At 41.5% G+C, this 20,319-nt stretch overlaps 1 protein-coding gene across 1 annotated transcript in view; it reads left to right on the top strand.

Moving 5' to 3' along the window:
* Window positions 1-15,649, top strand: part of WWP1 (WW domain containing E3 ubiquitin protein ligase 1) — an 89,192-nt gene extending 73,543 nt beyond the window's left edge. The window contains exons 21-25 of the mRNA XM_056110099.1: window positions 2,706-2,826; window positions 7,956-8,060; window positions 9,300-9,396; window positions 10,116-10,188; window positions 14,543-15,649. Coding sequence (XP_055966074.1) covers window positions 2,706-2,826; window positions 7,956-8,060; window positions 9,300-9,396; window positions 10,116-10,188; window positions 14,543-14,642 — 496 coding nt within the window. The 3' untranslated portion in view covers window positions 14,643-15,649. The remainder of the gene's footprint in view (window positions 1-2,705; window positions 2,827-7,955; window positions 8,061-9,299; window positions 9,397-10,115; window positions 10,189-14,542) is intronic.
* The last annotated feature ends 4,670 nt before the right edge of the window (window positions 15,650-20,319 follow it).

Below are 20,319 nucleotides of genomic sequence, written 5' to 3'. Positions count from 1 at the left end.
GGCTGAGACCCTTTTCCGGGGGACTGATAATGTGTATAACTCCTAGAGGTGCTTTTGTTTGGGGGTCCAGAAGCAGCGTTGCTCAAGGCATACTCTTGGCTCTGCATTCAGGATGAAATGCAAGCACCCTGCTTGCTAGACTGTCACTCATGCCCCAACTCTTTTTTTTTTTTTCTTTTTGGGTCACACCTGGTGATGCACGGGGGTTACTCCTGGCTAATGCACTCAGGAATTACTCCTGGCGGTGCACAGGGGACCATGTGGGATGCTGGGAATCGAACCCGGGTCGGCCACGTGCAAGGTAAACCTCCTACCTGCTGTGCTATCACTCCAGCCCCAGGGTCCCAACTCTTAAAATAAGAGTTTTTTGGATATAACCAGATTGATGTTCACTGTTTGACCTTGATTTTGACCTTAGCTTCTAAGTTATTTTTGTGCTTTTTAAATTTTTGTAATATGCTTTTTGTTTTGAGAGCAAAATAGGACCACAGTGACCATCAGAAATACCTCTAACAGGCTTTTGGAATGCAAAGTGAAGGAAACCTGAGGGGAGCGCTTGAAGTTCTTTGCTGGATGTTGATAAATTTGGGCTGGAAAGATGAAGATGAAGGAGTGCTTGCCTGCTGGATGGAGAGCTTTTTGGAAGGGAAAAACAACAGGCACAGAAGAATTGAGATAGCGATAGGTTATTTCGTCCTGGGGACCTGCAATGCAGAGGAATGGCAGTAAAAAAACGAGCAAAAGTGCCATCAGAAACAAACCAAGATTAGATCGTGAAATTCTTTTTGGAAGACTAATTCTAATATCTGTGCGAAGATGAAATTGTTCTGGTTTGGGACTACACCCACTGTGCTGAGGTCTTACTCCTGGCAGGCTCGGGGGACCATGTGGGGCTCCTGGGGGTTGGTGTATGCCAGTTAAGTGCCTTTACCTGCTGTCCTATCTCCTTGCCCCTGTGAAGATGAATTCTGTGATGGGAAGAAGAATGATGAGAGATTCAAATAGTAGTTGAGAGGCTGCTCAGCCAGGTTGTTCCGTGCTGCAGATCTGAAAGTGGACAGACGCAGCAGAGGGAAAAGTCAGGGAACAGAACGTGTCTTGGAGGATGCTATAGAAATAGAAGGGTTCCAGTTGCACATCCTAGAGTAAGTAATGATGCACAGAACATCCGATGGATTTTAATTGGTTGACAGCTGGACAGGTTAGGAAGTCTAGGGAGGGATGGTTTATAAATAACCGTCTCAGAGAGGAAACGGGACTTGGGGACAGAAGAATTGTTGGCTTTCTATGACAGTTGATATTTTGATTACTGACACTGTCACCTTACAAGAGTGAATAGCTAGGAAAGACACATCTCAGTGACAATTTCTCAGACAGAGAAAACAATGAGGAGAACACGGGAGAAACCAAAACCAAGTCAGAAATGATGCTGCTTTTATTTCTGGGGAAGGTGTGAGAATTGGGAATGCTGCTGTCTGGTGTTACAGGAGGTCTACGGGCTTAGAAAGACTGGAAAGACGGCGTTGAGCTTGGCGGTTCAGTTTGCTTTTGTGACACATTTCTGAAGGAAGCTTTTTGTCTTCGTCCAGGAAGGTACTGGAATCTAAAAATAGTTTCAAGTTTAGATGCATAGGTGAGCAAGTGGGCACCGAGAGAATAGTGCTCTACGTTGATGTGAGTGTAAAGAGAGGAAAGCGTGTAGATTCGCTGGCTTGAGGAATGGGCACGTGGCTCTGGGGTAACTCTGGGTTGGACCACTGGCACCACAAGGTCAAGACTAAACAAAAAGAGCCTGGGATGGGAGGACGGTTGGCAGGTAAAAAACCGTTTTGGAGGCAGTTCGGAGAGAAGAGTGGCTGTAGCAGAGTCAGCAAGGAGGCGGAAGGGGAGGAATGGGCTACACTGGCCTTCCTCTCGCACACTGCTTGCTGCCCCTGAGTTGCGTAGCCCATTTCCACACTTGCCCTCAGGCGCACCTTGCAGACCTGCTTCCATGTACACAGCTGTTGGGAGTTTATTCAGCATGCTTTGGGGCTTTGTGGGTGCTTTTATTTTTTTCCATCTTAAATTCTTTCCTCTTTTCTAATTGGAAAATTTGATGTTCTGTATTCAGCTTGGGGGAGGGGGTTGGGGGATGCGGTGGGGGGGGAGTGAACATTAGTGAAAATGAGTTCTTTTACATACCTGGCAGACGGGATACCACGATCCTGAAGAACTAATTGAGATTCAAGTCTTCTCCAACGGACCAACCGTAAACTTAGACAAGACAGGTTGCAACTTTCTGCCCTCAACACAATCCCCCCCCCCTTCCTGCTGACAGCCCCTTCTCTTCCTGCGGCCAGGGGTGAGACAGCTTTGAGCCCAGAGTTCTCAAGTCATCTTTCATAAAGGCATTCGTGGAGGGCACCTGCCAACACTGGCGCCGTGCCCTAACGGGCTCAGTGTACAGGGGTTTGAATTGTTTCGAAATGGACATAAGTAATTAGTGCTTACAATTAAGGCCCGATTTATTTTGAAATGCATTATTTTCTGTGTTAATTGTGCTAGAATTCTCCACATGGAAGCATGTTTTAACTCTTAAATTTTATACACACGGTCTGTGTAATGGTATATTTAGGAAAATAGAGAATTTTAGAAGTGCGTGGTGTTTAAGCCTTTTCCCTCCGTATAAATCACCTATTTTTAAATACCATCTTTATTTTCAGTTTAATGACAGAATGGCGTTTTTCTCGAGGAGTCCAAGAACAAACCAAAGCTTTCCTTGATGGTTTTAATGAAGTTGTTCCCCTTCAATGGCTACAGTACTTTGATGAAAAAGAATTGGAGGTTAGGCTCTTTTATTCTGCTACTCTAGGGAATGGTAGTGGGAGGAGGGACTGTTCTGGTGATTTCACAGGAAAATATCCACACTTTTTTTTTTCAAACCATGTGGCATATATCTGGAATCTTCTCGTGCATCCTGTCACTCATCCACATGCATTGGAGGCATTCAATCTTAGTATGGGTGTGGGTTGAATAGGCTTCCCTACCCGCGCTGATGTCATGGTGAGGAGCTGTCCATCAGGGCCGGCTCCCAGAGGCTCTTAGCCTGGCCACAATCAGGTGAATCATTCTGAAAACTTCCTGAGATCCTGGTTTAGTAGGGAATCACCACCAAAATCAAATATATTTCATCTTTAGTGGCCTTGGAACTGTAGTTAAACTTATTAAAAGTATATCAGGAAGTGTGTGTGTGTGTGTGTGTGTGTGTGTGTGAGAGAGAGAGAGAGAGAGAGAGAGAGAGAGAGAGAGAGAGAGAGAGATAAAACACACATGCCATTAAATATACAGTTTAGTAACGTTAAGTATATATAATTTTGTGCAGCCTCCGGAACTCGTATCAGACAAAACTGAAACTCAGTTACCATAAGTTTGACTGGTGAAATAAGTGAAATCACACAGTAGATTGTTTTATTGTTACTGGCTTCCTTTATTTAACATAAAGTCCCTTTGTTTACTGGTATGTAGCATGTATTAGAATTTCTTTTTCTAAGATTACTTAATATTTTTCTGGATATATACATCCTGCATTTTGTTTATTCATTCACCCAGCAATAGATATTTGAGTTCTTCTCTCTGTTAGGCTACTTGGAATAATAGTGACTGTGAATATAAATAAAATATATAGATAACCTCTTTCAGAAACTTTTTCAGTTCTTTGGAATGTTAGATCATAGAATTCTGTATTATATGACAATGTTAGATCGTATAATTCTGTATTTAATTTTCACCATAAGTTTTCCATTGTAGTGGCACCATTACACTCCCCCAACTGTGTACAAAGGTTCTGCTTTGCACATCTTTGCCATCAGTTGTTGCTTTCAGTTTTCTGATGTATAATAGGTGTCCTAGTTGGGTAGGAGACAAAACCTTGTGGCTTTGATTCGTGTTTAGGAATCCCTGACATCTTCGTCTCTCATCTGACATGGGGCCTGGGCAGGATACCAGGGGACACCTGTGCATGTCCCTTCTAGCTAGTTTGGTCACCATATCTATTCGTAGGCCCCCGGGAGCTCCCCCTAGTGACCTTGACCAGGCTGGGCTGAATGGTGCAGAGGGGGCGTGGGTGGAGGGGTGTTCCAGGGGTACATGTAGGATGCGGGCTCAAGTCCAGAGTCACGTATGTGCCCCACTCCTGGGCCTTTTTATCCACCCTGACCCCTGGACATGGCGTGTTAACCTGAGCCATCTTGGTCTTCTTACTTTGTTCATTCCTGTTATTAAGTTTGCATAAAACTTTGTACGGTGAATATTCCTATGCTGTCAGTTAGCCTCTGGCAACTCGGAGATGATGGAAGTTGATGGAAACCCAGACCCTGGAGGGTCAAACATGTAGCCTGGTAGTCGAATAGTTCTTGTGCACGTGAGACACCCGCAAGTCCTGGACTTAGGGGAGAAAAACAAGGTTACATAAAATCACGCCTCTGATTCTCCCTTTCTTGAGCAGTTTCCTTGTAAATCTGCAGACATACATGAGAACTGAAAAATATTTAGAGTGGTACTACATTTGATCCGGCCTTCATTGAAATCTAAAGAAACTAAACAGTTCTATCTCCAGGACTCCTGCAGCTCAGTTTCTCCACGCCCTGGGATTCAAGGCCCAGCTGGTCAAGGCTGCTAGGACAGGCACGGGAGGACAGGTGACCGCCTCAGGGTGACTGACCAGGCCAAGACACATTCCATGGTTTCACTAACAGCTGAACGGAGTAGCACAAAAGTGAACTTCTGAACTCTACTTAGGGGATTACCAGAGGAAAGAGGGAAAAGAGTAGGTAAACTGAGACAGAGGCATGTGAAGACTCGGTTGAATACTCAGTGACAAAGTGGTGGAGTAGATGATGTTCATTTTCAGTGATGGACACCTGACACACTATTACAATGAGCTGTTGTTTCAGTTTTTAAAAAATATACGATAAATGCTCATTTTAGGAGATTAAACTGAACACAGGTAAATCAAAAGTTTAGTTTGGAAATGTGATCATTTCTCTGCATCTAGGGAGACGATTCTGGCTACAGAAAATACAGATTGGGTTCGGAGGATGTTGGCTTTGTTTCGATTTTTATTCCTGTTATACTTTTACTTGCATTTGTTGTTTCACTTAACCATTAATAAAATAACAATGGATATTATACCATTAATTCAAGAATAATGTTATTCACAATCATGCCTCTTTTTACAGGTTAAATCTTGAAACTTAAGAATGATGAAACTCATGCCCAATTCAGTCAGCCTTATCAATGGCTGAATAAATAGCAATACTCCTACATAAAAAAAGAAGAATGATAAAACGGTCTTTCTTCAGAGCAAGACAGTAGCACAGCACATAGGGCATTTGTTTTGCATGCAGCCAACCCAGGTTCAATCCCTGGCATCCCATAGGGTACCCTGAGCACCACCAAGAGTATTTCCTGCATGCAAAGCTAGGTGGACGTGCCCTCTCCGCCCCCCCCCCCCCCCACCAGTCATTCTTTATTAAACACCACATTGAGAATTGAATGAATTTGGTAGTTTGATATAGGACAATAGAAAAGATAGACTGACATCATTCTAAAACATGGTGGTTTTAAGAATATTTTACACTGTCATGGGCAAAGATATCTGTTGCCACTATTTATATTCAGTAATCTACCAGATGCTCTAAAAAATAGGAAAAGATTGGAAAGAAATGAGAATGTATTGAGATTGGGGTTTTTTTGGTCCTGTTTTAGGGTTTTGGGGGCCTGACTGCCCTCAGGCTTCCTCCTGGCTCTGTGGCTCAAGGGTCACTCCTGTGGGGAGCCAAGGGACCCCATATGTGGTTATAGGCCAAGCCCAGGTCGGCTGAATGCAAGACAAGCACCTTATTTGCTGCTATTTTCTGGCCCCCAAGATGCATTTATTCACAAATGAGAATATGATTGTCAACTTAGAAAATGCTGGAACTTGGGGGGGGGGGACCAATGACTATAAGGAATGGCTTATCCATATGAATAACTATGCAAAGAATAAGTATGGATCAGCTAGCCACCCATATGAAAGACACTTAACCCTGACTTCTTCGTCCTCCTTTATTATATAAATAATAACACTTGCGGGGTGGGGGGTGTCTAAAGCAGCAGTGTCCAGGGGTCGAGGCAGGTCGTGGTGACTCTCGGCCCACCGGGCAGCTATTCCGTGCAGGGTCTTGAGGACGTGGTGCTGCTCAGGTCCTGCAGTGCTGGCCCTTGTCCAGGTCAGCCCTGGGTCACTCTGCTCCTCTCCTCCACACCCGGGACTGGGGTCAACTGTAGCCAGCACCTTAATTCCTGCATGACCTCTCTGGCTGACCAGTGCTAATTTAAAATCGCAAATAAATTAATACGAAGGCTAAAACATCATGGGAGATAAATACTGGTTTCTTAGGGTAAAACCAGAAAGTGACTGTGGCACAAAAAAGGAAAAACTCAAGAGGTCATTCTCTCAAAGGGCACTTGGTTCGTGAGAAAAACGGCTGCCAGTGCTGAGAAAAGTCATTCGTTGAGGATATTTTTTTAAAAGTCTTGGAGCACAGGGATGTGACTCAAGTGTCAGAGCACAGTCTTGTGTGTAGGCTCCAAATCTGACTGCTGCATGCCCTACCCATCCCTGCATCTCGGGGCGAGTCCCCTGCAACACAGCAGTACGGGTCCCAGTCTTCTGAGAACTCAATAAAAAGGCCACCATTAAGTGGGCTCTGATTCCCATCACAGCTGCTGCTTAGAGGTTGAGCGAATGCAAGTTAAAACTGAATTAGGGGCCAGAGAGATGACATTGCATGCAGCCAGCCTGCACTCAGTCCCCAGCACCGGATGCCGTCCCCTTAGTATTGCCAGGAGTGACCCCTGAGCACACCTGGTGCATAGACCAAGAGCCCCAGTCCCAAAGCAGAAACATGGCAGGACCATTTTAGCCGGGGGTCCTTGACGAGCTTCACTGGTAGACGTTAACGCAAGTGGAGTGAAAGACTTACGAAGAGAATTGTACATCACTGTTCATTACGGTTTTTGTTCACCAAAGCCAAGTAACCTAAATGTGCACTAACAAATGAATGAATACGTATTTTCATATAATAGAATACCACTCAGGAAATATAAACTAACTACTAGTATCTACAACAGGGTTGAATCACAAAATCCTTGTGCTAAATGGAGGGGGGGAAATGTATTTTTGTGTAAAATACATGGTTTTAAGAAATAATCTTATAAAATCTTTCTCACCTAAAACCAGAAATGATGATGGTAGCCTTGGCTACAAAAAGGAACTTAAAGGGAATGAGGATGTGGTTTAGAGGTAGCGCTCATGCCTCATGTGAGGCCCTGGTTTAATTCCTACCACTAGGAAAGAAAGGACACAATAGAAATACTGTGTCCTACTTGATTGTGGTGTCAAAATTTAACTGATTCTGTACTTAAAATTTATGCCTCTTATTGTTAGCAATTTATAGCTCATTGATTTATGGAGAAACCCGTTTATACTTTATTTTATGCCTTTTATTCCATTTATAATAATCTGGGATTATTAAATTCACACATATACCATTTTATTTCTAAATAACTGAATAGCTATTTAGCATTTTTAATGTTTAAATACATAAAACAGCACATTTTTTTAAGTTATAAATTGAAACAATTTTGATGTCTAGTTTGAGATGTAGTAGGAGATTCTTTTTATCTGATGAATGTTTTTAATAGTTACATTTTCTGTTTGAGGTCTGTAAGTATGGATAAAGTACAGATATATATATATATATATATATATTTGTCACAGATTGTGTTGGATTGCTTATTTTGATTATTTTTAGAGCACAGAGCTGTTGGTATAAATGTGTGTGTGCTTAGCTGGATACTAGTAAGTGCTGAATGATGTTACTGTTTGCACTGAATCTTCACTGTGACTTGATACTGTGTTTTTTTCCCAGGTTATGTTGTGTGGGATGCAGGAGGTTGACTTGGCAGATTGGCAGAGAAATACTGTCTATCGACACTATACAAGAAACAGCAAGCAGATCATTTGGTTTTGGCAGGTATTTTGCTTTTGTCATTTTGAAACTCTATTCAGAGAAAATATTTTCTTAGAATACAAATTTTAAAATCATTTTTAAGTTGGAAATGTTTTTGAATATAGTTTTTGTAAGTCCTAAATCAAAAATTAGCAGTGTGAAAATATGTAAAAACTATTGTCATTGATAATTTTGACTTCTTAAGTGAAAGAACAAATGACGAAATTTTTATTAGTCTAAAGGTAATAGTTGTAAAGTATTTTTTAGCAAGTATCAAATATTTTACATAGTTCTAAAAGTAGATGAGGACATGTCCCTTGGGAGACCTTCCCAGTGCCTTGGGGTGGACCAGGGTGGGCCGCGTGCAAAGTGAGCGCTTACCTCCTCCCGCCCCGGGAACCATTGTCCTTACTGTATGAAGAGAGTCAGCAGAAGAAAGGAAACAGCTTCGGAAAGCTCGTGCCAATAATTCCTTTGGAGGCGAATCTTGGAAGACATTTTCATAGACTTTGTTTTGAAGACTGAAAAATCTCTGGACTGGGGATATTCCTCATATAGATCAATTGAGAAGCATTTGAGGAAAATGCTGGCTGAAGTTTTGGCATAAGAGTTTTGCTTTCAAGTGAAAAATAATCCTGAGTTTATTGCTCTGAAAAGAATTCCCAGAAGTTGTGTCTTTTCATGGATGTTTATTCATGACTGTAGCACTTTCCTCCCGTTGTTCATTGATTTGCTTGAGCGGGCACCAGTAATGTCTTCATTGTGAGACTAATTGTTACTGTGTTTGGCATATCGAACACGTCACGGGGAGCTTGCCAGGTTCTGCCATGCAGGCGGGATATTCTCGGTAGCTTGCCGGGCTCTCCGAGAGGGGCGGAGGAATCGAACTCGAGTCGGCCATGTCGGCCCCATGCGAGGCAAATGCCCTACCCGCTGTGCTATGGTTCCAGCTATTTATCATGACAGTATAGCTTAATCTTATACCTCGGATTGTGTAAGCCGGCACATAAGTATATTTGTTGCAGCATTGTTACTATTATACACTAATATTTGAAGCATCTACTTGTCCGTCAGGAGGGAACTGGGTAATTAATTATGGTATATTCTGTGTATTCCTTTGTTATTTTTTTAAATTAACAAAATTATTGAATAATGATGTTTCAGTACAGTTTAAGGTATGCATCCGTGTAAACATATAATCATTATGCCACGTAATTTAAAGGAAAACTTGGATATGCTAAGTAGGTTTTTGTTGCCTTACAGTTTGTGAAAGAGACGGACAACGAAGTAAGAATGCGACTGTTGCAGTTTGTTACTGGAACCTGCCGTTTACCTCTAGGGGGATTTGCTGAGCTCATGGGTAAGTGCAGTTCTGTCGTGGTTTCCCTGGACATCATTTTGCAAGAATGAGCTTTCAACAGCCAATAAACTTGAACAGAAGAATTGTTCTTTTTGATGTGGAATAGTGGGTGGGTGCCATATCCGACAGTGCTGAGAGGCAATCCCTGACTCTGCTTAGGAGTGACCCTGAGAGTTCTTGGTAGACCCAACACAGTGCCTTAGGGTCGGTAGCATAGGAGTGAGTGCCTTACCTCCTCCAGCCCAGGCAGGGGGGAGTCTAGCAGAAGAAGGAAACTAATGATTCACATTAAATACAGTTTTTAGAAGATAAGAATGTAAGTCTGCTCACATAGCCTAGTGGGCCATTGCTTTGTTTCATAGGGTGATTGTGAAAGGGGCAGAATTGTACGGTTGTGTATGTTGTCACTGATACCTTTTTTTTTTTGCATTTTGGGTCACACCTGGAGATGCACAGGGGTTACTCCTGTCTCATGCACTCAGGAATTACTTTACTCCTGGCAGTGCTTGGGATGCTGGAAACCATATGGGATGCTGGGAATCCAACCTGGTTGGCTGTGTGCAAGGCAGACGCTCTACTCACTGTGCTATCACTCCAGCCCCTGCACAAGCATTATTATACTTTATTCTTTATAATGCATATAACTACGTGGCATAATCTTAATTTTAAAATCCAAGTTTAAGGGACTACATACATTGTATCTTATTTTCTTGGTTTAGGAAGTAACGGGCCTCAAAAATTTTGCATTGAAAAAGTGGGCAAAGATACCTGGTTACCAAGAAGCCATACATGGTAAGTTCAAGAATTACAAGTAGGAAGTCAGACTCTTTTGTTTTTGTAAATATATATGTAAGAACTAAGACCGGAGCAGTACTGCAGTGCATAGTACTTTTGCCTTACATGAGGCCAACCCAGGTTCAGTCCCCGACATCCCTTGTGGGCCCCCTAGCACCACCAGGAGTAATTCCTGAGTGCAGAGCCAGGAGTAACCCCTGTGTGTCACCAGTGTGGCCATAAAACAAAGATCTAGTATAACTGCTTATTCATTGTAGTGGTCAGAATTTTAATGTTAAGAACAAAACCAATCAATAGTAATCTATAGCTAACACTCTAGAATAATTTCTCACTGGTTAAATACTTGAGAAATGTATCCGTTGAGCAAATAAATATTTTGATTTCCTGCGATGTGGAAGATTGAAGTGCTTCCTGCCTTGTACTGCTTGTGCTTAGTTGAGGGAAGGAAACACAAACGATGAATAGGCAGACAAGTAAGTAGCTGCAGATTCAGAGTAAATAAAGCAGGCGCAGTAGCGGAGAACCCTGCTCTGGGTTGGGTGGTCAGAGAGACTTCTAGGAAAGGAGAATGTTTAAGTTGACGAAGGAGAAACAAATCCTTTGTAGAGTCTTACAGTCCGAAACCATTTCTCAAGGAAATGAAAGACGTCCTTGTCTGAACAGAACTCAGTGAATCAGTGAAGAGGATAGAAAGAAATTGGAAATGTAGATTGGAATCTAAGTAGAACCTAATAGATGATTTTAAGGAATTCAGATTTTTCTTCTAAGAACAGTCATCTCTGGCAAGAATGAATGTAGACTGGTTACCGATTAGTTGCACAAGGATTAAAATTGTCCCCGCAAAAAGTTAAAAACTTAAAGGTATGGACTGCTTTCAGAAGATAAAGACTGTTTTCATTGGCATTATCTTTTTTTTTTATTGTTTTGACATTTGTATATTAGAGCAAACACTGTGCTGATGCTCTAGCACAAAACAAGGCACCAAACTACATCTAACCCCACACACTTGCAGTGTAAAGCAAAAAAAAAAAAAGTTGGGTTCATTGAACTTGTGTATTAAGCAGAAAAGACTTTTATTAAATCTGCACACTTGGTTGTATGTTTTTGAAATACTCTGTGTGACAGTAGGGATTCTGCTCCAAACATTTCTGCACCCAGGGAGGTGAGTGTCATGCAGGGAGCTCCTTAGTTGGAAGCTGAGTTAACTTTCTGTGAAATGCTGTTTTCCCCTGAGAGAATGACAAAATATGTTTATAAAGATAAGTCTTTTGCAAACATTTTTATTAAAAGTAATTAAGTAGTAAACTTGTCACTTCAAGGAAAACAATTGACACCATTTGTTGGCAATGATTGACATTTCAGACAAAATTTATAATTTTGGAAACATATCATCATGAGCTTGACAGCTTCTCAAGACCGTTCTGGGAGGCTCATGATGTAATTATACTAGTATGATTTTTTTCCTATTATGTAATGAAATGTGTTAGTACTTGGAAATTTTTTTATAACTTACTCAACCAGTATTTCCTGATGACCAGTGCATGATATAAGATTACATGCATGGCTAAAAAGAGTCAATGAGCACATGGAAAATAAGCTACTAGATTTTACATAACAGTCAAATTCTTGAGCATGATTTCAGAACCCTGATTTTACTAACCTTGTTCATATACGGTCAAAGAATAGTATCTACCATTATCTGAAATAATTTGTTTTCTAATTACCTGAAATAATTTTTCACATAATATTTTCTAATTACGTATCCATGTTGAACAGGTTTTCATATACTTTTCTAAAAGTACATAGTGGAACAGAATGAATATACAGATATAACAGTTCAGCTACTTCTCCAAGAGATTAAAATAAGTACAAAAGGCTTTTCTTTTCACTAATCTTTTGGAAGTTAGTAATTTTTAAATATGTTTTTATCCCAAGTGAATGTTTTTAATTCAGTTTTAACCCAGCGCAGAAATACCAATAGATATAATTTATATAAACGGCTCTTTTTTTTTTAATTTTTATTAGTGAAACACCTTGAGGTACAGTTGTAGATTTACAAATTTTTGTGCTTGGGTTTCGATTATAAGTGATCAAATACCCATCCCTCCACCAGTGCCCATTCTCCACCACCACCCCCCCATCCCCCCCTGCCTCTGTGGCAGGGCATTCCCTTTTGTTCTCTCTCTCCTTTTGGTTGTTGTGGTCTGCAAAAGAGGCATTGAGTGGCAATCATGTTCAGTCCATAGTCTACTTTCAACATGCATCTCCCCTCCTGGGAGGATCCTCCAAACACCCTTTATTTGGTGTTCCCTTCTCTGTCTGAGATGCCCTTTCCCCTAGAATGCCCGGCTGTCCTCTAAGCCATGGAGTAATCCTCCTGGTACTGATCTCGGCTATTCTTGGGTATTAATCTCCTGTTTTGTGTACTTTATGTCCCCCAGATGAATGCAATCTTTTTATATCTATCCCTCTCTTTCTGACTCATTTCGCTTAGCATGATACTTTCCATGTAAACAGCTCTGTTTTAAGGGGCCTCTTAGAAGTAAGGATGGAGGGGTCTTGTGATCAAATATAATGACCAAATATAAACATTGCCCTAGATAATAATAGTGCATCCAATAGCAGAGAACCACCAGAAGTAATTCCTGAGTGCAGAGCCAAGAATCTAATAAGATCATCGCTGGGTGTGACCCAAAAATCAAAAAAGTGAAAGAGAGAGAGAGAGGGAGAGAGAGAGAGGCAGGAAGGATTGAGCAATGTAGGAGTTACGGTGTTTGGACTGTCGGGACACCATTTCATTAAAGACACAGGCAGTTAAGGGGAGTGTGAGCCCCGTTATCCATCAGTACAGTCGGTTTTTAAAAGCTGGGTTAGGGTAGGGGGTGAGGAGGCTACTCCAGCAGCAGTGGTGGGTGTTTTGGATGCAGCCTACCAGGATTTGATCCTCGGCCTCCCATAGAGTCTGCTGAGCCCTGCCTGGAGTGATCCCTGAGGGTAGAGCCAGGCCCAAAAATCAAACAAACACCAAAAAAAAAAAAAATGCCTTGGGCCCAGGGACATGGCTTAGTGGTAGAGAGAAAACATTTCTAAATGTTTTGGTCCATTTCTTTGTTGTTTTGTGGCAGTGCTCAGGGATCACTCCTGGAGGTGCTGGAGGGGACCGTATGAGATGCTGGGGATGGAACCTCGTGCGAGGAAAGCACCCCACCCTCTACACTAGCTCTCTGGTCCCTGGCATGTCTGTAAGACTTCTGCATTTAAAAGCGATGGAAGTTACAAGGGAAGTTAAAAGCTGGACAGGAGATTCCGCCAAGAAATTCTGAGGATCCAGAGAAAGGAGTTGGGGAAATACATATGAGAAACAGTCAGGAGGGAAAATGGGGGATTTGGTAGATAAACAACGTCAGAGATTTTGGAGGACTAGAAAGTAATAAACCGGGTGTCTTACTATAGCACTCTGTTGGGAAACTACCTCTATAAACCAGATGAACCTTATATTAGTTGAAAGCTGGGAGCTGAATATATGATTTGTTCAATTGCGACCATTAATAGTGCTAATACAAGAGATTAAAATGATCTTATTAAAACATTTTTACACTTAAATTGGTTGTCTTGCTGGAAAATGCTCTTGATTTTCAGATTTCCAGACTTCCATAGGTGTGGAGGGTGAGGGCTGATGGCAGTTGGTGGGAAGAGACTGGTTACAATTTATAGAAACCTTCGCACGAGAAAATGCAGGTACAAAAAGGCTTAACTTGGGTAGAGCTGTTTCACCAAACACCATTAGAGCCTGTACACCACCCAGTCCCAACCTACCTGTAAAGTGTCAGACCTTAAAGATGAAATGCATTGCAAGCCTCATGTTTTAAGCATTTACTATTATCGTTGGTTAACAGTGGCAATAGTTAAAACATGTTTTAGAAAAAGGATATCAGAATTATTTGAAAAACCAACTTCAGTATCTCTGTCATCACCAGCTCCTGTTAAGTCTATAACAGTTTCTTGAAATGAAATGATTCATGAATTATTTGAACCCAAGAAAAAGTAGGGGGACTTAAAAAATAGAAAAATATCAGTGGTTTTATTTTCCTTAAAGGGAAATTTAAGAATCTTTATTATGCACATTCATAGTTATATAGTCTCTCAGAAATCTACTGAATGGGTCTTAAATTCAGATTGCATGTACTAGTATAAATGGTAACAGAAGTAAATTGTTAGAATACCTACAGAAAAAAAAATTACATCCTTCATCTCTCCATTTTGGTTTTCAAATGTGCTTGCAAAGATAATGCATTAAAAATATTTTGTTTGTTGTACTGAAACATCTGATTCTGTTTTTGTTTTTGTTCAGTTTTAATCGCTTGGATCTACCACCATATAAGAGTTATGAACAACTAAAGGAAAAACTTCTTTTTGCAATAGAAGAGACAGAGGGATTTGGACAAGAATGAATATGGCTTCTTGTCTTGGAGGAGCTCTTGCATTTAAATACCCCAGCCAAGGAAAATTGCACACAGTGTACATAAGCTGTTCATTCTGTACAGTGACTTTTCTGAACCTCTCAAAGTATAAATGTTTTCCGTTCTTCCACAGAAATATGCAAAACATTCATCCTTTTCTACTTTATTTATTGTTCCCTAGAAGTGACTGACAAGGAAAAAGATCATCCTTAAATTTACAACAAGAGACTTTAAGCATATTATCTCTTTGAACATATATGATAGTGGCTCTAGTTTTATAGAGCTCTGAGTGTATTAAACATGGCAGACGTTCATTCAAGTGATCTGGATTTGCTTTACCTTGTTTCTTACTATCCAGGGGGAAAGTGCAAATTGCTCCATGCTCTTCTCCCTTTTGTAACATCTCCCAAGGGTGTTTAGTTGCATGGCCATTCAGGAAGGTATTCCGGGCTTAGGCCAAATCTTACTCTGAGTATGTTAAAAAATGCTGCTGGCTTTTCTGGACAGGTGCTTGAGCCTGTCGTTTTGTTTTTAATAAAATAGTTGAAATTTTTCCCTCTTTGCTATATCACTAACACGAAGTAATGGATGAAATATAACTTAACAAGAAAGTCATATATTAGATCCAGTAACATCTAGTTTATTGTAGAGATTGGAAAGTATTTGTTGAGCAGCACAGAGGTTTGTTTACATGTTTCTTTGGGACGCTAGGTAGGTATTTGTGGAATTCAAAATCAGGCACGTCTGTACTTTTATTTTCGAGTCTGTGATGTTCAATTCATAATTGATGTAATCTGATCCTTAGGAATATATCGTCCAATGTAAACGTTTCCACCTTTGCGTTCAAAGTTTCAGTTTCATAAAGCCATCTGGAGAGTCACTTAAGCACTTGAGCACTCAAATGAATCTAATGATTTTCTATTTGTTTTGAATAGCTTCAGTACTCTTAAATTCATGAAAATTCTATGTATCTGAATTAAATCTGTTGGTCCATCTCCCCTTCTTAGTCATTTTTGTCATAAGTAAATAATACTTCAACTGCTACAATCCAACCTGATGTGAATTGATATTAAAGCTACTTTAGCAAACTGGGCTTCTTTAATAGAAAAAGCTAAATTTCCATGTTTATCATTTCAATATGCAGCCTAATAATTTGATCAGCTTAATTATAACCAAGGAATTAACATCTTAAAACGTTATCTGTAACAAATTCACTGCTTAGTACATACATAAAATACTGGTAAGCAGTATAATTTCTCTAGTTTATTCTATCAGTTTTTTCCCAAAATATTTAGATTACTTTTTTTTATTACTATACATATTTTAATGAAGATACAAAGATGCAGTAAAAGCAGTAGCTTACTTGGTGAACTGATCCCTCCCTAAATCCAAATTACTGATAATTTTGGTTATTTTTAAGCCTATCAAGTTTTTATTATCCTGTGAAAGAGTTAGGACTAAAATACAGTGAAGGAAAACCCTGCCACATAAAATCTATGGCAGAAATTACTGAAAAACATTCAACAGAGATGAAGAACACCATTTAGCAAGTTGAGCTGGACAGGGACATTTCAGAGTAGGATGCCAGTCCCACCTCACTGTAGGTGTGACACAAGACACGAAGCTACTAGAGCCAGCCAAGAGATCAGCTTCCAGAGAGCACAGATTCCCAAATGGATTCAGTCAACCGCCCCCTTTCCAGGGGAAAAAATTAAAGTCACTCCATAAATAAATATAATAAAGGCCCTCCCGTTGTTCATCGATTTGCTCGAGCGGGCCCAGCAACGTCTCCATTGGAGACTTTGTTGTACCTGTGTTTGGCATACCGAATACGTCATGGGGAGCTTGCCAGGCTCTGCTGTGCAGGCGAGATCCTCTCTCGGTAGCTTGCCGGGCTCTCCGAGAGGGGCGGAGGAATCGAACTCGGGTCGGCCATGTTGACTGCGTGCAAGGCAAACGCCCTACCGCTATGCTATCGCTCCAGCCCCTCCATACCCCTTGGAAATCTTCCTTTAGGCAGACTAACATCTTGCCCCCAGTGCACCCGTTTGGGGACCAGTGCCTTAGAGACCTCCATAAGGCCTTTCTTACAATATGGAAAGTAAGACCCATGGGAAGGACTCCTGGCAGTGAGAGAAACACAAGTACTGTGGCTCACATCTCTTCTCTGTTCTGTGCTGGGTCTAGCCACAGGAAAGCTGGAAGTGCAAGGGTTGCTGTGCTGCAGAGGGGTAAGACAGGGTGGTACCATCATTTCATTTCTGCAACACCCCATCACATCAGTAATCAGTGAACTGGGGAAACATGACAGGAATAACACAAATGTCATCAATTTAGTCAGTTACCAGAGGAAGCAACTACAAGTGTTTTTTGTTTAATAACTCCTAGACAGTTAAAAGACTGAAAGATTAAGGAGGTCTTTTATTCTGCAGACTTCCAAAATTCTTATGCTGAAATTAGATTGGTTAGTGAATGTCAACAATATTGTCCATATTACGTAGAAAAATGACTGCAGGTTGCATCTGCACCGTGGAGTTTCTGGATACTCAACAGTAAATTACAGCTTTAAAGCTTCCAGAAGGCAGAAACGCATCACTGCTAGAAGACGTTCTTGATTTGTATGTTTTACTACCAAGACTGGTCAATTCTAAAGAATGCAAACAGGGCCGACTTGACCGGCTGCTCAGCAGTGAGCCCTTCCCTAGAGTCGTAGGAGTAAATTGGTACCAAATTACCCGATTGTTGACTTAGTAAGTGGACGTTTGCATGAGCCTAAAAGAATCTCATGGCGAATAGTACATCAACAGGGGATTTGCTCTTTGGGGTGAGAAACCGAGACCATATTAAGAGGAATTCCCTGTCTGAGACTCCTTGTGTTGAGTGTCTGCTTTTTATCATCACATGCCCAAAACTAAATATTCGATAAAACCCTAGAGTCACCCAGAGCCCATGTCTGCAATATGATCAGGAAACAATTTAAAACTTCTCACATGTTTGTGGGGGAAACTAGTAGTCCACTCTAAATTTAAAACACAGAGGAACAGAGTGGGGCTGTGTGAGAAGGAAAATTCAGTGGAGTTCTATGGTTTGTTCCTAGAGCAAATTTCATTTTGGGCAAGGAAATGGGGAAAGAGCCATGTGCCGACTGGGTGAATCAGAATCCTGCCAAGTCAGAAGTGATGCGAAGAGACTTGGAATCAGACTCTTTCTTAGGAAGGCACTATGTCATAAAAAACAGATAGCCTCTAAAGAGTGATGGGACACAGGGGGCATGGGAAGTGTATAACCGCTCAATAAAGGATCCAACAAGCAGAATTCTGGGCATCTGCCACAAGAGATGATTTTAATGTTGACAAAACCTGTGTCTAGTGTTCATGACAGCCAAAACCCGGAAAAATCGAAATGCCCTTCCATGAATGGTTAAATGTATTGGCACTTTATAAAATACATTCAGTAAAGAAAGGACTAGAATATAACTGAAAGTAAAGTTGGGGCCACAACTGGCAGTGCTCAGGGACTGTTTCTGGTTCTGCTCAGGAGTGACTCCTGGTGGTACTCAGGAGACACATGTGGTGCTATATATGGGTCATATTTGGGTCAACCCTTAAGGCAGATTTTTAAAGAAATTATGCTAAACCAAGAAATCTCAAAAGGTCCCCTAGCAGAGTGTTTCATTTCTATGACATTCTTGAAATGATCGAATTCTAAGTAGACTTGGAGTGGTTGCCAGGTTTGGGGATGTGAGGAAGGCCAGTGGATGGTGTGTAGCACTGAAGTACTTTGTAATGTGGGGTGCCGTACCTTGTGATGCTCAGGGACTGACCCCTGGCAGTGCTTGGGGGACCATACATGGTGCCTGATTTGAACCAGGCTGTCAGGATACAAGACAAGCACCTTAACCCCTGTACTACCTCTCCGGCCCCCTAAGAAACTGAAGAAACAGTTCTGTATGCTGATTTTGTGGTGACATTTACAAAAATGTCCATGTGATTAAAACTACATTGAACTGCAGAGATAAGTGAGAACATTTAAAATTAAAATCTGAGTAAGTTCTATGTACTGTACCAATATGCACGGCTTTAAAATTGTAATATAAATCAAACTGGGGGAGAGGAATACATTGGACCTCGGCTTTTTGGGAGGGACATGTAAAAGCAAAAATGCTTTTAAATGCTCTGTAAAGGTCAGAAGACAGATCCTTTCTCCTTAAAGGGCATTACTTTTAGGGCTGGAGAGTAGGACAGGTAACGTGCCTTGCTTGCACAAGCACAATGTGAGTTCAGTCCCCACCATCATATATAGTACCCAAGCCCTGCCGAGAGTGATCTCTGAGCACTGAGCCAGGAGTAAGCTCTGAGCACCACTATTACACAAAAACAAAACAAAAAACATTACTACTTAAAATTTGCTCATTCTACAAAACTACTTGGTAGAAGAGAGTCTTTGAGTTGACCCAAACTTCCCAAATCTCGATGGATCATCTCTTAAATAACTCTTCTACTGTCTCTTTTCATCTCTTGCACAAATCACACCTCCAGAAAAGAATATTCAGTTACTTTGCAAGGAAAATTCAGAATGAGAAAATTTCAGGTAAAGGGTTCAATATATGGAGGCGATAGAATATGTATTACACAGTGCTAATAAGAATCAAATGTAAGGGGCTGGAGCGATACTACAGTGGATAGGGCGTTTGCTTTGCACGCAACCGACCCCGGTTCGATTCCCAGCATCCCATATGGTCCTCCGAGCACTGCCAGGAGTCATTCCGGAGTGAAGAGCCAGGAGTAACCCCTGTGCATCGTTGCGTGTGACCCACAAAGCAAAAGAAAAAAATGTGTAGCACAGCGGGTAGGGCGTTTGCCTTGCACGCAGCCAAGATGGCCGAGCTGAGTTCGATTCCTCCGTCCGTCTCGGAGAGCCCGGCAGGCTACCGAGAGTATCTCGCCCGCACGGCAGAGCCTGGCAAGCTACCCATGACATATTCAATATGCCAAACACAGTAACAAGTCTCACGATGGAGACGTTACTGGGCCCGCTCAAACAAATCGATGAATAACGGGAGGACCGTGACTGTGATAAATAATTGCAGCTGTCAAAAAAACAAATGCACAAATAACATGAAGATGTGAAATGTGATATTGTCACTTCTGTAATCTGGCACAAAATTATAGAAAAGCACCAAAAAGAAAAAAGTCTCAGCAGTGAAGACCAGAAATACCACAGAAAACAGATTCAACACATGGATTACGTGTATGGAAGTGAGACAGATGAAGAGCCAAAAAATTTAAAAAGATTAAAAAACAAAAGAGCCAGGAGAGTACTCAGTGGGTGTGGGCGAAGTTTTGCACACAGGAGGCCCCCATTCATCCCTGTCCACCACACTGTCCTACCCAATCCCCTGGCTTGAGAACAGACACCTGAGCCTGGGGGCCAGTGTTATTTAGTCACACCCAATAAGGGGGCAGGATGGTACAGCAGGCAAGGCGCCTGCCTGGCATTTATTAAGACAGTGCAATGGTTAGGGTGCAGCCTTGGCGGCCCCTTCAACCACTGCCAGTGTGGTTCAAGTACTGCAGGCACTGAAGGGTCAAAGCAGCATCATATCCTTTAACCCTTGCATTGACTCACCAGCTCATTGGGGCAAGAATTACTGGACCCCCGGGCCAGA

Source organism: Sorex fumeus, unplaced genomic scaffold (assembly GCF_029834395.1).
Source record: "Sorex fumeus unplaced genomic scaffold, SorFum_2.1 ptg000002l, whole genome shotgun sequence".
NCBI lineage: Eukaryota > Metazoa > Chordata > Mammalia > Eulipotyphla > Soricidae > Sorex > Sorex fumeus.
This window is presented reverse-complemented; position numbering and strand designations above follow the sequence as displayed.